This window comes from Hakea prostrata, chromosome 6 (genome assembly GCF_041222555.1).
Source record: "Hakea prostrata isolate BN-2017 chromosome 6, UWA_Hpros_2, whole genome shotgun sequence".
NCBI lineage: Eukaryota > Viridiplantae > Streptophyta > Magnoliopsida > Proteales > Proteaceae > Hakea > Hakea prostrata.
Genome location: NC_142605.1, coordinates 25,866,012 through 25,878,841, shown reverse-complemented (window position 1 = coordinate 25,878,841; position 12,830 = coordinate 25,866,012). Strand labels below are relative to the sequence as shown.

Here is a 12,830-nt window from a genome sequence, read left to right as displayed (position 1 = left end):
CTAAATTTTGTAGGGTGGAAGTAAGGAATTCAATCGAGACTGGGAGATGGCACGTTATAGTGATAAACTCGTCGCTACCAACCGTTTTCAAGGGACAAAGATGAGCCACGTAACCAATAATTTCCACTTTTTAAGTGTTCTGTACAAGGATGGGCTCGCAGAAGCAAAAGACAAATTGAATTCCCGCTACTTTTATTTTGAGATTTGGTCTCTAAAGACGGGCAGTGTCGTCAGGCTTTGCGTCTCTACAGACGGGCAGTGTCGTCGTGAAGCCTGAGTTGATTAGAAAACAACATCATGTGTGGACTTTGGAGCTAGGTACAGAACATGAATTTTGTCCATTAGATACTTCCGCCATCAAATAAGACAACTAATAGAGAAAATGCAGAGCTTCTTCCAAAAGCAACCTAGCTTCTTTCTCTCCCGTTTATAATGCCCCGAAATTTGAGATGCGCGTAGAGGTGTTCCTAACCCCCAGTGCGGGTTAGAATCTTCTGCGGCCATCAAAGGAGCGGCCAATGGCCATCAAGCGGCCGCTCCAGATGGATGCCACATGTCAGAATAAATGTCAAAGCCTTTGAAGAATTTCTTATGTTTTTCCGTTAAACCGGCTACAAAGAATTCAGTTCGGATGAATGAACTGGTAAGTTAAACCTAAGTGTTCTTCACAGGATACCATCATTGGTCTAGTCTATCTTTTCACATTTCAGTTTTGCTTCATACCCTCCCATTTGGGTACACTGAGTACCAGGACTTACAAAAACCATTAACATTTTATTTATTTCTTTATTCTTATTATTTCTTCCCTTTTCTTTCTTTCGTTTTATATTCAATTTCAGCATTGCATTACTATATCCTGTCCATTTCAATGTTTCTCTTGCATCAATCATCACTTAGCCTTATCTGAATAAGACTAGACACAATTCATACAATCCAATCATTTAAATAAAAGAACATGATAATTCTAAATTTAACAAACATAAACATCATTTCAAATTGGAAATTTAACAGTTCATGCATACTACCAACATTTCAATTCAAACAATTAAATCAAATTCTTAAGCTGTCATTCAATCCCATGCATTTTTGTTCTATTCACAAAACAATATATCATGCACTTTTCATAGATTGCATCAATGAATAAATAAGATAGATTTTATATTAACATGTGAATGCTACCTGTCTACTAAGTAGAATCACCCACTTATAACATACATAGGTTGGTCAATATCATTTATATGTTCATGTTCCATGTACATCTCTTGATGTTGACTTAGTGAAAGCCTACCCTTTCTCCTGTATTTAGGATGATTATCGGCTATTTTCGAGTACGCGAAAACCACACAGGCTTTCCCTCTCTTTCTCTCTCTTTACTTTTTCTTTCCTCTCCTCTGTCTTTTTCCCTCTGCGTTCTCTCTCTCTTCTCTCATCTCTTTCTCTTCTCTCTCCTCTCCACTTCTCCTCTCTCTGCTCTCGCTTGCTCTCTCTCCTCTTGTCCCTTTCAGCTCTCTCTCTCTTCCTGTCTCTTATAACTCCCTCTTTCTCCACTTGATTTCTCTCTTCTCTCTTTCTATACTATCTCTTTTTCTTCTCTTTCTCTCACTTCCACATAGTTCTATCTTTTCACTTCTCTATATAAAATAATAATATGAAATGAAGACACCATCTAGTTGTCACTTCCTCTCCTTTTTATAAATCTCATATGTACGTGCATTAGAAGACACTTCATTGTCTTCCACGTGAGGAGGCGGGAGAGAGGGGGAGGTGTCATCTCCACCTTCTCTCTCTCCTTAACTTTTCATATTTTATAAAATAAATATAGTATAATATAACATAACATATACGTTTATAGATTTAACTAAATAATTAGTGGGCTTCTTTATAGGCTTGTGGGCCCACCCTATTTTATTACGCAGAGCCCGCATAAGGATGCAAATATTAATATATCCAGGTTCATAAAATTATGCTGATCATTTCCTTATTTTATGTTTCAGTCTAATTATTTCATTGTGGGACCCACAAGAGATGTCGAATCTCGACCAAAATACTAATTGGGAACCAGTTCCATTTAAGCTATCATTTAATTACACTCGAACCATTTAGTTGAACCGTTAAGTCAACCCTCTAGACACATGATCCAACTACCATGATCCTTTAATAATTTGAAAATTGAAACATTCCAACACAATGATAAAATAATAATATAAAAAGAAGCGGGGCATCACATTTTCAGTTCTCCCTCCATCATGTTCCATGTGAAGATATGTTACTTTGATTCTTTGGTTATACCATTGGAGATTTTCTCCCCTTAAACTTATTACGAGTTCAAGGGCATGGAAATGGTGGTGGTGGCGATAATGAGAGAGTCCAAATCAGCTCCCATCAAAGGAGAATGTGTTCCCCTAGAGCTTTTGAACCACATAATAGAGGGTGGGCCACACACGTGACCCATTGAGAGTTTTACATTTATAATTTTTTTAGCACATTGTTCTCTCCTGACGAGGAGGTGATCACAATCTCAAAATGGGATAGTGACCGACTTTAGTGATGTATGGAAGATGAAGAGAGCAGAGATGCAGTGCTGATAATGGAACTAAGGGCAAAAATGTCAAAACAAATAACAAGATCTATGAAACGAACTGATTTGGCTAGTTTTGTAAACACAAAACCTAAAGTATCTAGTTTTATAAAATCAAACACAAGGTAGACAACGTGTAAAATGAAACTCAATATTAGATAATCATATAATTTTCCCACGATTTTTTTTTTTTGGGTAGAAATTTTCCCAAGATATTTTGGGTCTTTATTGACTCAATTTGGTAGAACCTTGTAGTATTGTAATTCTTCAATCTCAACATTGCAAACAGACCATTGATCAATTCAGAGAAATTTTAGCATTTTATTTTGCAAGAGAACAACACAGACTTCCTAAGTTCCTGATATTGTTACATTAATCCTTAAATTCCATGCTAATACATGATAATCTATCATTAAGCAACATAAACTCAAGGAAAAATAAGATTCATTACTTAGCATTTTCATAGCTTACTATTATTTTTTTTATTTTTCTTTCTTTCTTTTTTTTGGGGGGGGGGGGGTGGGGGTAAAATCATAGCTTATTATGTCATAAGCCTAGTAGTGAGCAAAGATGTTCAAGCTTCAACTGAATAGCATCCCATAAGCTTCTTGACTTCCTTCCAAGAATTCCTGTTGGAGATATCCTCCCACCATGCCATAACATTCTTCCTTCTTCTCACCAGATGGCTCATTCCAAGTTTATCCATTACCAGTTGAATACTAGGAATATGGGTCAGATCGGCGAGTGTGAAGCTCTCTCCGGCGAGATAGTTGGACTCCGATAAACGCTTCTCATAGACATCGAACACTTTCTCCAGCTTTTTCTCACAAGTATCAACCAAGTTCATGTCCCCATGCTGTCCCAACCTTGGAAGGATGAAGAGTTGCAATGCTGAAGTGAAAACTAAATCATTGAAGTTGTGTGCTTCAACTTCAATCCATTGATCAACCAAAGCTTGTTCTTCATGTGTCTTTCCCAGCAAATTAGGGCCACGATCAGCATAGGTTGATGCAATGTACCTCATGATTGCTCTCGACTCTGCAAGGTTATAAGATAATTAAGCATAAATAAAAAGTAACTATTGCTAAACTAGAACTAAAATTAATATCAATAAAGATTTACCCGTATATGATCGATCCAAATACTAACACTTAAAATGGTCCCCTCCCCCACCTTTAAGGTATGTGGCCCTCTAGGGTTGCAAGTTCAGTTCTAGTGATCCAAACTCAAACTTAGAAAATGAAAGCTCAATCTGGTACATGAGGGGTTGTTATTGAGTTAATAGTACGGAAGTTTGCCAGCTTTTTTAGGTAAAGGAATAGCACGTTATAATACCAAAAGGTTGATTCAAAATTTGGTACAATTTGTCGTCAACTTTCAGTCTAAATCGATTTTTTGTTTCTTTTCCGTATAAGTTGGGACAAAAATTTGGAAATTGTTAAGAGTTAAGACTACCAAAAGGTACATTAATCATCAAGGAGATGTATGACAGTACACTCTTGATCTGTTTCCATGCAGTTTAAAGCGTTGAAATTAATCGTCAAATTATCATTCCTGTTTGGTAAATCACTTTATGAAATTATCTAAACTTTCACCTTAAGAGGTACTGTTGCATGCATCAAGTAATACCCAAATGAATGAATTAATAAAGACATAAAAAGGTAAGGTGTTGGTTAATGATGATCTTACCAAAGAGCCTGAAATCTCCAACTTCTATCACGGGAACTTGCCCAAATGGCTGCAAAAAAATTTCCACAAAATCAAAATCAGGAAAATAACTAAATAAATAAAGAAATTAATTATGAACTTTTTTTCCTTTTATGAAAGAAAAAGCCTATATTGCATTAAAGAAGTGCAATTATAAACTTCATTGTTTTTAAGTATATGGTGATTGGGTATACTCTAAATGTTATTATTTAGGTAAACACTCCTGTGGATGTTAGAGCTAGTGGGTAATGGATGTGCTTCTAATATAGTGATGATAGTCTTTTATGTAGAGACAGTAAAACCAAGAAAGTCTTGGGTTTGATCTCCCACCCCTTCTACCCACCCACTGGATCCAGATCCTCTGCATCTAGGCAAGGTGTGCATCCATACATCCCACCGCTGGATGACTTACTTGTGGAATCTACATCCTCTATAATTCCTGCCTCGTACAATTCCCTTTAGTTCTTATTTAGGATTGTGACACATTGCAAATAATTATCCAACGGTCACAATTAAAATCCAACTAAAAAGTAAATCTAATGATTCCCTAAAATTAAGCTCCTCAAAAAAAAAAAAGACAAAATTGGAGAGACGTAATTGAAAAAAGTTTTATGGATTCATTAGATTCACTCTTAGTTGAGTTTTAATTGTAACCATTGAATAACTAACTACCACATAATCCATACAAAATATTGGAAATTGTAGAGGATATGAATCGCTTGCCCATGGTACCCGAGATGATTGCTTGGTACCACAGGGCATTTAGAGGCTGGATGTAGAGGATCTGCGTGCCCACTCACCCACCAGTACTTACACATTCACAAACAATATAACAAATGCATCTCTCTGTCCACCACCCCCCATCCCTTCCCACACACACACACATCCACCACACCCACGGATAAGCAATAACAAAGCTGAGACATCACTCTCTGCACCACAGTAGGCCAAAGATAAAAACCTGAAGCGCAAGGAACTCCGGTCGTTTTTGCTCCAAGTTGTCAAGATCTAAAGGAATGAGCTCAAACTCGACGCCCTTCTCAAGAAGGCAAACTAGTACCCTCTGAGGGCAAATTGCAGCGACAGGGCCATAGACCTTCACCACCATTTTTTACTACTCGAAAGGTCTTTCAAGAAGCTTCAAGAGATTACAACAAAAAGGATCGAAAACTGTTTCTACAGAGAAGAAAACCTCACAAGACGTTGGCTATCTTCAGATATTTCCTGCAAAGCCATGAATCCTGACCCTTTTTATAAGCTAAAAGTTGACAATACATAGTCACATAAACAAACTGTGTAGAACGGTGGTTGCATGTAATATGTCATCGTTCCGTCTTTATGACAACACACGTGGTTGCATGTACTACGTGTTCAACCGTTGGATAAGAATCTTGTATGATCCCCCATGCTGAAACGTAGTGAATGAAAATTTTACGAAACCCTAAATTTTATAGGGTGGAAGTGGAAGTAAGGAATTCAACGTAGATTGGGAGATGGCACGTTTTAGCGGTTAACTGGTCGCTACCAACCGTTTTCAAGGGGCAAAGATGAGCCACGTAGCCAATCATTTCCACTTTTTAAATGTTTTGTCTTGTATAGACAAAGATGGCCTCGCATAACCAAAAGACAATTGAAGTAGGACAGAAAATGAATTTTGTCCATTAGATACTTCCGCCATCAAATAAGACTACTAATAAAGAAAACCAACAGCAACCTTTTTCTCTCCCTTTGAAAATGCCCCGAGATAGATCGGGATGAGCGTGACGTGTTCTTAACACAGTGGTGGTACTTTTATATATATATATATATATATATATATATATATATATATATATATATATATATATATATATATTGAGGTCCTAATTCATGGTCTTAGGTTTGAATCTCTGTACTTCCATACCTTCTCCTCCTCCCTCTTCTCATCTCTTAGGCTTATGTACCCCCGGGCAAGGTTTAAAGTATCAGTATCGAGTATCGTATCGGTCAGGTGATTTTAAGAGACGTATCGTCCTGTATCGAGTATTATATCGCTCTGGCTAATGTATTTTAGTGTATTTAATGGAGAGACGTATCGAGATGTATCATATCGGTTGGATCAAATAAAGATACGTATCGGCTAGTATCGTATGGTATCGTGGGATACTTTAAACCTTGCCCCCGGGTCTTTATACTGGACTGATAACGATCGAATGAAGAACATTCTCCCCCTCCCTCTTCTCATCTTTTAGGCTTATTTCCCCAGGTCTTTATACTGGACTGCTAACAACCGAAACAAATGAAATTTCGAGATGGGCTAAAAGTATCAAAACTGTTTATTTCCCTAACTCAATTTCTTTGCCAACTAGATTGGAGTAAGAAGTGTTATGGATCGTGAGAGATGGCAATCAAATCTTCATTTGGGAGGATAGTTTGTTGTAAATATGTTTAAAACTTTATATAAATATTTATTTTAATTATATCTTTTATCCATGGTTTTATTTAGTCCCACATCGGGTTGAGAGGATTTGATTATATGGTTTATATATAGTAAGAGCCCACGTAATTAATTTGCTTGAACCCTATAGTGACCCTGCCATATATATATATATATTGATCCGGAAGGCCCAGTTTGTCATGGGCCCTATTCTGGAAAGCCCACTACTGGGGTGAATACATAGAGATGCCATTTGAGTGGCCATTTGAGTGGCTATTTGAGTGGCACTCTCAGGAGGTCAGCTGAAAGGTACCCTCACAGCCTTACCCTTTCACCCACATCCTTTGGGGCTCTATATAAACTCAATTTCGTGCTCATTCTTGACACACATAATTCTTCTCCCTTTCACCCACAGCCTTTGGGGCTCTATATAAACTCAATTTCGTGCTCATTCTTGACACACATAATTCCTCTCTCTCTCTCTCTCTCTCTCTCTCTCTCTCTCTCTCTCTCTCTCTCTCTCTCTCTCTCTCTCTCTCTCTCTCTCTCTCTCTCTCTCTCTCTCTCTCTCTCTCTCTCTCTCTCTCTCTGTTATTCTGTTAAGCAGTGAACATAACCTAATTATCTTGGGATGAAGACACTTTTAAAACCCGTATTGCACAATTCGGGGTGTCTAAATACCTTAAAGAAAGACACTTTTAGAGCCCGTATTGCATAATTCAGGGTGTCTAAATACCTTAAAGAAAGTACTTCTTGTACGTTTAAGCTCTAAAGGAGTATTTTGATTACAACAACAGTTCTGGTGTGCATGCAGATTCCTCAATCGTTTTCAACATAATTGGATCCCTTCGTCTTCTTCCATATTTCAAAGGTTAGTAAAGCCTCCAACTATGATCTTGACAAGGTATTTGATTTACTTGATGTTGAAAGTAGAAGGTGGAAAATGGATTTGCTTGATAATTTCTTTATTCCTTCCTGATAAAGCCTAGTTAATCCAGAGGAAAAATTTATGTGGAGTGAAATTAAAATCTGATATATTCAGTATCAAGTAAATGTACCTTACCATTTCCTTAAAAACATGCGAAATTCTCTCAATTCCTCCTTCATTCTCGGCCTAACACGAAAAGGAAATATTGGAATTGAATTTGGAGCTATAAGATTCACCTAAAATCAAGGTGTTTATGTGCAATAGTTTTGGGCACGGTATAGCTGTAGGTGAAGAGTTGGTTCATCACAAACTTGCTGTTCTAAGTCTGTAAAAGATGTGGCTGTGAACACCATTTTTTTCTTTTCTTGTTTGGGATAAGCTGAGATTATATTAAGAGAGACAAAGCAAGTTCATGTCAATATTCTTATCAACTGACTTTTCCTAAAGGTAGTACGGTTTGGTTCTCTAATTGGTTTCATTTTCCCATCAAATGATACAAGTTCTCTCTATCTAACTGGGATTTTCACTTCAAAAGTGATAAAAGGATGGCCATTAACAGATTTTCCTTGACATTTTTAATCTTAGAGTAAATTTGGAAGGCTATTGCTTGAAACACTTTTTGAAAAATTTGCTTCAATTGCAAGCATCAAAGTAATTATTTCTATTCATTTTTTTTTCTTGGTCAAAAGTAAATTTATGTTAAGCTCCTCTATAAGGTAACTCTCGTAAAGGCTAAATTTACAGTTGAATTTACAATTTTTTTTTTTTTTTTTTTTGGTGGGGGCTCCTATTAATAGACCTCAAAGAACCAAATAATTGCAACATTAATGAGCCTAACGACCATATTTGATAGCAATACATTTCTTGTATTTATGAATTGAGAAAGTGACACTTTTTTGGTGTCTGTTACATTAAAAAACTATATATATTCTCTTAACAATCACCGCATGGTAGTATAACTGTTTTTCGTTTTAGTAATTAGAATATAAAAAAGTATAAAAAAAACCCTAAAAATAAGAATATTATATTATAAAAAAAAAAAGAATAGTATAGTAACCTATCGTATATAACACTGAATTGGGGGTAGAATGTTACTCATGATCGGGCCAAACAATCATACATGGTATAATTAAAGCCTTCCTTGTCAAAGTGTTTGCCTAGCAGTTGAATACGTTCGATACATGAAAGAAAATAAAACAAAATATAAAAATAAAAAATAAAAAACCCTACAAACATTAGGTGTTTCACGTGTCATTTGTTTGCTTCACAACGTACACTACAAACTAAAGACGATGGTGGAATAAAGGTATTGGAAAATGTTATGTTAGCAATGTCACATCAGCCTCCATTAGTTTTGATCTTCATTAAACTAAAAAAAAAAAAAAAAAAAAAAAGAAAGAAAGAAAAAGAAAAGAAAAGAATAAGCAAAGAGAAAGATAGAAGCATGGAAAACACAAGGGTTGAACAGAAACATTTGAAACCAAGGAGCAAAATTTGACCAACTGTTATATATGCTATAGACAAGGTCATCCAAGTTAAGGTATGGTCAACCCCAATAAAACCTTAGAAATAAATTTGTTAATACAACAACAACTAATAAGCTCAAAAGACGCAAGAAACGCATCATCCATCACAAACTCTCAAATAGGCAAAAACACACCAGAAAGGTGGAGACTAACACGCCACATGGGCGGAGAGATAACACGCCACAAGGGCAGAGCAACTATAGTTTGAACAAATACTAGATCGAGTGGGAAGTCGGACACGCAAAGAAATTCTACCGCTTGATTTCGTGCTTTGGCAATGGTGACTTTTCCATTTCCAGATCTGTGGCCACATATTGCGGTAGAGGCTTTGGCTAAGGAAGTTGCAGGAGCTGCGATGGTGGCAACCAGTAGCAGTACAAAGGCTAGAGCATGGGCACGCAACATCAAAACTTCCAGATCCGAGGGAGTTGCTTCCAAAGCAGGCATCTACAAGAAATAAGGAAAAAGAAAAGGAAAACGGTGGAGAAAGTAGAAAGAGGAAGAAGGAGAAATAGTTCAAAAAAGTGAAGAGGAGGTAGGAGAAATGAGGAAGATAAGGAAGAAGAATGAAAAGGCAAAGAGAGGAGGAGAGGAAGAAGATGAAGAAGAGACAAAGAGACAGAGACTCTCCGCCTCAAAGCACAGCTTGGTCCTTAGGGTTTCTTAGAGCGGAGAAAGAAAGAGAGAGAGAGACGATGCAAACAGACAACTCCCTCCATTAGTTTTGATGATAACAAACTTGGAGTACTAATGTCTATATTGAGTTGTGTATGTCTAGTTTAATATGAAAGCAAGTGGACTTAATCCAACTCACCGGATGCTCAAGCCCAAAATGAAGTTCAAGCCAAGTTGAACAAGGAGTCTAAATCAAGATGAGTATGAAGATTAAAGCACAAGAAAATTCAAGAATATAAATCAAGTTCAAGCAAGAAGACTTAGAAAATTTAGGACTTAGGACACCTCCATGTACACTCACATGTAATTGCACTCAATTGCATCAAAACCACATATATCATGTCATTAGATTGACCTAGGACATATTAGGAAAGTGTATGAGGACATAGGGTTGGCTAGGAATCTCTAAAAACCCCTAAAAACCCTTTATGTACAAAAGTTAGGCTCCTTGTTGCAGACGGATGACTATCTGGCACCAAATAGACGTCCGTTAGGTCATAGTGTGCCAGACGAAATTTTCGTCTAGACCAAATAGCTATCCGTCTAGTCACAGTAGCCCAAATGGAACTTCGCTTGGTTAAAATAATCCTAACGACTATATTTTAACAATTACTTTCTCAGACGGATTTTCGTCTGAATTAGACAACCATCCATCTAGATTGAAATTTCACAAAAATTTCTAACCGTTGGGAAGTTGGGCCAAGCACTTGAATGTCATCTTTATAAGCCCAACCAACCCATTTGAGAGCCTCTACTATTGAGTAATTACTCCCCAACAACTCTCAAGCTCTCAAATATGCAAGATTTACTTATTGTTGCCTTCCATCCTCACTCAACCTTGAAGAACGTACCAAGGTGTCTAAACAAGTTCATTGGAGCCAAACTTGAGGTGATTGAAGGCTTTTAGTGTTTCATTGGTGGTGCATCCATTCTCATTTAAGCATATACTTCCATTGCATCACACTCACACAAGGGGTAAAGTATCATACCCCTTGTTAGATAATATCATTTCATCTCTTGTATTGTATTTATTCAATTATAGTTTAAATTGATTAAAATTGGTTAGGAGTGCTCTTGTCCTAAGATAGACAAATATTGTAAAGGGTACTCTTGCCTTATTGAACATAAATTGTAAGGGTTCGACCTTTATCCACCGTATTGAAAGAGAATCACTAGTAAAATACTCTCTTTAGGACAAGAAGGAGTGGACGTAGACTTATATAGTCGAACCACTATAAAATCTTTGTTTTGTGGTTGATTGCAATAGTTTAATTTCATTTGAATTTACAATTAATCTTGTATTTGCAATTAAAACAAAAAATTAGGCAAATTCACTAGTTGAAACCTATTCACCTAGGTTGTATTACCAATTAGTATCAGAGTGGAGCTCAACTTGTGACTGAAGTCGATATCTAAACGAGTAAAAGACCATGGTATCATCATCAAATCAACCTTCCTCAAGACCCAAAGGACTTAACACTTCTAGACCTCTATAATTTGATGGATAAGGGTTTGCATATTGAAAAACAAGATTTGAAGGCTTTGTGTGTGCCTTTGATATGATGTTTGAGATACTTTTACTTGTGGACCAAATGAAATTACCAAAATTGATAAAGACAGTAATAAGATACCCAAACCCAAGGTTGATTGGGATGCAACTGATAAGGCCAAAGCACAAGCAAACCATAAGGCAAAAATGTTCTTGAGGGGGAGAGCTTATATTAAGGAGTATAATATGCTTTTGGTCATATTTGTTGATAACAAAAGGGGGAGAAAGTGTTAGTGTGTAATACTTCATTTTCACATTATAATTTACAAAGAAATGTAAAAACATGCATAATAATTGATGATTTTGTTGTTTTTAATGATTATTCATTGTTCCATCACTCTTGTGTTTGTCATCATCAAAAAAGGAAAGATTGTTGGGAAATGCAATGTCAGCATTGTACTACATCAGCCTCCATTGGTTTTGATGATAACAAAGCTACATAAATACATCAAATTGTTGGGAAATGCAATGTTTATACTAAGTTGTGTATGTTCAATTTAATATGCAAGCAAGTGGACTTAATCCAACTCACCGGATGCTCAAGCCCAAGTCAAGAAAAAGCCAAGTTGGACATGGAATCTAAATCAAGATGAGCACGAAGATTAAAGCACAAGAAGATTCAAGAATATCAAGTCAAGCTAGCTCAAGCAAAAAGACTTAGAAAATTTAGGACTTTAGGACACCTTCATATACACTCATATATAATTGCACTCAATTGCATCAAAGCCACATATATCATGTCATTAAATTGACCTTGGACATGTTAGGAAAGGATATGAGTACACGGGTTGGCTAGAAATCCCTAAAAACATGTCATGTACAAAAGTTAGGCTCCTTGCTACGCAGACGGTACACTGTCAGGTCACAGTGTGCCAAATGGTAGTTTGTTTGGTCACACTATGCTAGATGGAATTTTTGTTTAGACCAAATGGCTAATTGTATGGTCACAGAAACGAGACGGAATTCCATCTAGTTAAAATAAGCCTAACGGCTATATTTTAAAGATTACTTTTGGAGATGGAACTCCATTTACTTGTTGTTAAAATAAGCCTAACAACTCTTTATAAGCCCAATCAATCCCATTTGTGAGCCACTATCTTGCCTATTGAGTAATTACTCCCGAACAACTCTCAAGCTCTCAAATTTGTCAAGATTTACTTGTTGTTGCCTTCCATCCTCACTCAACCTTGAAGAACATACCAAGGTGTTTAAGCAAGCTCATTGGAGCCAAGTTTGAGGTGATTGAAGGCTTCTAATGTTTCATTGGTGGTGCATCCATTCTCATTTAAGCATATACTTCCATTGCATCCCACTCACACAAAGGGTAAAGTGTCACACCACTTATTGGTATAATATCCTTTCATCTCTTGTATTGTGTTTGTTCAATTATAATCTAGTTGACTAGAATTGATTAGGGGTGCTCTTACCCTAAGATAAACAAAAATTGTAAA

At 36.6% G+C, this 12,830-nt stretch overlaps 1 protein-coding gene across 1 annotated transcript; it reads right to left on the bottom strand.

Annotated features, from left to right (window-relative positions):
* Positions 1-3,092: 3,092 nt before the first annotated feature.
* LOC149012914 (glutathione S-transferase F12-like) lies at positions 3,093-5,521 on the bottom strand. The gene is made up of 3 exons (XM_089159666.1): positions 5,247-5,521; positions 4,268-4,316; positions 3,093-3,616 (listed from the first exon to the last, which is right to left on the bottom strand). Exons 1-3 carry the CDS (start codon positions 5,391-5,393, stop codon positions 3,153-3,155), a joined length of 660 nt encoding a protein of 219 aa, XP_089015792.1. The 5' UTR covers positions 5,394-5,521; the 3' UTR covers positions 3,093-3,152.
* Between the last annotated feature and the right edge of the window lie 7,309 nt (positions 5,522-12,830).

What these genes read in the sequence shown, in the direction of transcription:
- LOC149012914 (XM_089159666.1), bottom strand. Translation starts at nt 5,393, where the DNA reads ATGGTGGTGAAGGTCTATGGCCCTGTCGCTGCAATTTGCCCTCAGAGG. An exon ending in CGGAGTTCCTTGCGCTTCAG is followed by an intron (nt 4,317 to 5,246) that starts GTTTTTATCTTT and finishes ATTTTTTTGCAG; the next exon opens with CCATTTGGGCAAGTTCCCGT. An exon ending in TGGAGATTTCAGGCTCTTTG is followed by an intron (nt 3,617 to 4,267) that starts GTAAGATCATCA and finishes ATAACCTTGCAG; the next exon opens with AGTCGAGAGCAATCATGAGG.